At 35.9% G+C, this 3,115-nt stretch overlaps 1 protein-coding gene across 1 annotated transcript in view; it reads right to left on the bottom strand.

Annotated features, from left to right (window-relative positions):
* Positions 1-2,687: 2,687 nt before the first annotated feature.
* LOC101983189 (olfactory receptor 4C15-like) overlaps positions 2,688-3,115 on the bottom strand; it is a 13,963-nt gene continuing 13,535 nt past the window's right edge. Inside the window, exon 2 of the mRNA XM_005345101.1 lies at positions 2,688-3,095. Within this exon, the coding sequence (XP_005345158.1) occupies positions 2,688-3,095 (408 nt within the window). The remainder of the gene's footprint in view (positions 3,096-3,115) is intronic.

Below are 3,115 nucleotides of genomic sequence, written 5' to 3'. Positions count from 1 at the left end.
GGAATACTTTTACTTCTTTCCTATTTCTTTTACAAATATGGTCAGGTGTATTCTATATATATTGTTCACAAACTTTTTGACACAAACTGTGCTGGTATAATTTTCTGAAACTATTTCTTAATCCCAAAAGATTAAATTTTTCCCTGATCTGAAAGAAAGATGATAATCTTTGAAATCACTTGACTATAGATTTAACCTTCTATCCTAGTATGTACTCAGGTTACTTAAATTTAACTTCCCTCTAAGACAAAAATGTAAACTACTATGCATATTTCCCATCTAATAAGTTTTTCAAATCTAATATAAATTCATAAATTTCCTACTATATTAATATTCCGTCCCACATTCCTGAGGCAGAATAATGTATGTCTGCGTTGTGATAACTATTTCCTGAGAGCAGCCAAAAGGTTGAAAACAAACTGAAACAAATAAAAAATTCCATAAATTCTGGAAAAACAGGTTCATTTAGGCTGATAACATACACTTGTAGTTTGGGATATCCTTCTGGATCAGCTGGAGTCAGTAAAGCAACTTCCTCCCTTTTAAGTCCCTGTTAAAGACTGTTGTAAAGATTCTCTTATCTCTTTTCCACACCACATTTTCTCTGCTTTTCAATGGACATAGAGCAAACCCTTTTCTCAGTCACAGGAACAGACACAGAAGAGACTGATACAGATATGAAACCAAACATGCACAACATATCAGACAGAACTAAAGACAAACAGTTCAGACACACACAACAGACAGCAGACACGCCAGTCACCTCAAAGTATAGACAGGCACAAAAGCAGGGAGAGACATAGAGAATTCAGTCTCAGACTTGCTCTTCCTAAAACTAATGTCTCTGTTGCTTAATGTGATATCAACATATTTTGAAGGTTCCTCTGTGGTTTCTTTAATCATTAACTGATGCACCAAATAGCATTTTTTTTACCATAAAATTCAGTTACTTGCTACTGCCGTTGATTCTGAACAGAAGGTATTTAACAGTAAGTTAATTTTCTGCAAATTCCTCTTGACAATATGAATGTAAGAAAACTTAAACATGAAGAAACATAAAAGTCTCTAAATTTTAACAATCTTTTTTTTTTAAGTCTGTCCTGGAACTAGCTCTTGTACACTGGGTTTGCCCCGAAATCACAGAGATCTGCCTGCCTCTGCCTCCTGAGTGCTAAAATTAAAGGAGTATGCCACCACCACCCAACTTAATTTTAATAACCTTTATTCATTAGTTTAAGAACAAGGGCAATGGGTTTTTGATCCTACTGCACGTGCTGGCTTTGGGGGGGCCTGGGCGGTTTGGATGCTCAACTTACTAAACCTGGATGGAGGTGGGCGGTCCTTGGACTTCCCACAGGTCAGGGAACCCTGATGGCTCTTCAAGCTGATGAGGGAGAGGGACTTAATCGGGGGAGGGGGAGGGAAATGGGAGGCGGTGGCGGGGAGGAGGCAGAAATCCTCAATAAATAAATAAATTAAAAAAAATGTAGTTATCATCTGTGCACTCAAAGATAAGAATATCTAAATCATGTAATAAATTGAAATAAACTGACATTTTGGAAACTAATGTTAAATCTGTTTGCTCTGGCTTCTATTTTCATATTCACTATGTCACTGTTATTGCAAAGCTGTGGCTAGGACAGTAATGTCCCACGAGCATTCGAGTACAGCAAGAAGTGCTTGTGGGGCATTATCGGTTATTTATTTAATCAGGGTCCAAGAACTCACTGGAATCAGATAGTTGCATCATTCAAGAGAAATTACAGCTGATCTCAAGCATTTTATTGGTCGAAAAAGTAACTGGTGTTTTCCTCCAGACATGAATGGACCCACCTTAAAAAATAGTGATACATAGAGATTAGCTTCTGGCTCTCTCTCTCTCTCTTTCTCTCTCCTCCTCTCCCCCTCCCCACTTCTCTCTCTGCATTTCTAGGTTCTGAAGTCCCAATATGTCACTGAGAAACCTGTTTTCTCTTGGAATAATTTATATATTTTTCATGTCCAAATACACATTTATTTTGTCAACTAAAATTTTAAGGGAAGCATAGCATTAATAGAAAGCAGTCAAATAGTTAAAACATTTCAAATGTGTAATTAAATAAATGAGAGAATAAAATTGAACTACCTTTATTTTTATTTAACAATGACGAGTAGCCAATCCAGAATAAAAATAGGAACCTAGAAACATATTCACATTTCCATTCTTGTTGTCTTCTGTGTCAAATGATGTTATTTCTTTATAAAAGTTAATATTTTATTTGCCCAATAATTCTTTATTCTTTACATTGACAGTGTATTTTTATTTGTTATATTGGTGTGTGTGTACGTGTGTGTACGTGTGTATATGTGTGTGTATGGTATACATGTAGTATACATGCAGGGTGAATGGTGTTTGTATCTGTGAAAATTCATGCAGAACCAAAATTAGGGACTGACTATGAGCATTTATTGCATTTTACCTTATTTTCTTAAGGATAAAATCTCTACTGAAGCTCCAACTTACTCTTTCTTGAATATATCTGCAGCAAAATAAAACTAGGATCTATAAATCTCCTATTTACCAACACTAGGATGAAATGTACTTCCATGCTCAGATTTTGACATCAGTTCTGGAAACTCTTATCCTCATGTTGATATAGAAATTTCCTTAGTCATTGATTCTTCTCCCAAACAGTGTGAAAGTAACATTAAAATTTAACAAATATCACTTTCAATCTCTTCCACATCTTTCTGATGGCATTTATCATTTCCTTATTCCTAAACGTGTAAACCATAGGATTTAGCAATGGTGTTAGGACATTGACAAATATAAGCGTGTTTTTCTCAAAAGAGAATGCAGATGTATTCCGAGCATATATTAATATGCATGGAACAAGAAACAAAACCACAACAGTAACATGGGCTCCACAAGTGGAAAGGGCTTTACGTCGACCTTCAGAACTGTGGGCTCTCAGAGAGAACAAGATGACGCCATAGGAGACAATTAATAAGGAGAAAATTATGATGCAGATAGCCCCACTGTTGGCAAACACCAAAAGAACAAATATATGTGTGTCAGTGCAGGCAAGCTTCAGTAATGGGAACAAGTCACACATGTAATGATCAATGACATTGG

Source organism: Microtus ochrogaster, chromosome 2, assembly GCF_000317375.1.
Source record: "Microtus ochrogaster isolate Prairie Vole_2 chromosome 2, MicOch1.0, whole genome shotgun sequence".
NCBI classification, from domain to species: Eukaryota; Metazoa; Chordata; class Mammalia; order Rodentia; family Cricetidae; genus Microtus; species Microtus ochrogaster.
The sequence above is the reverse complement of the archived record's forward strand: the minus strand, read 5'-3'. Positions and strand labels throughout refer to the sequence as shown.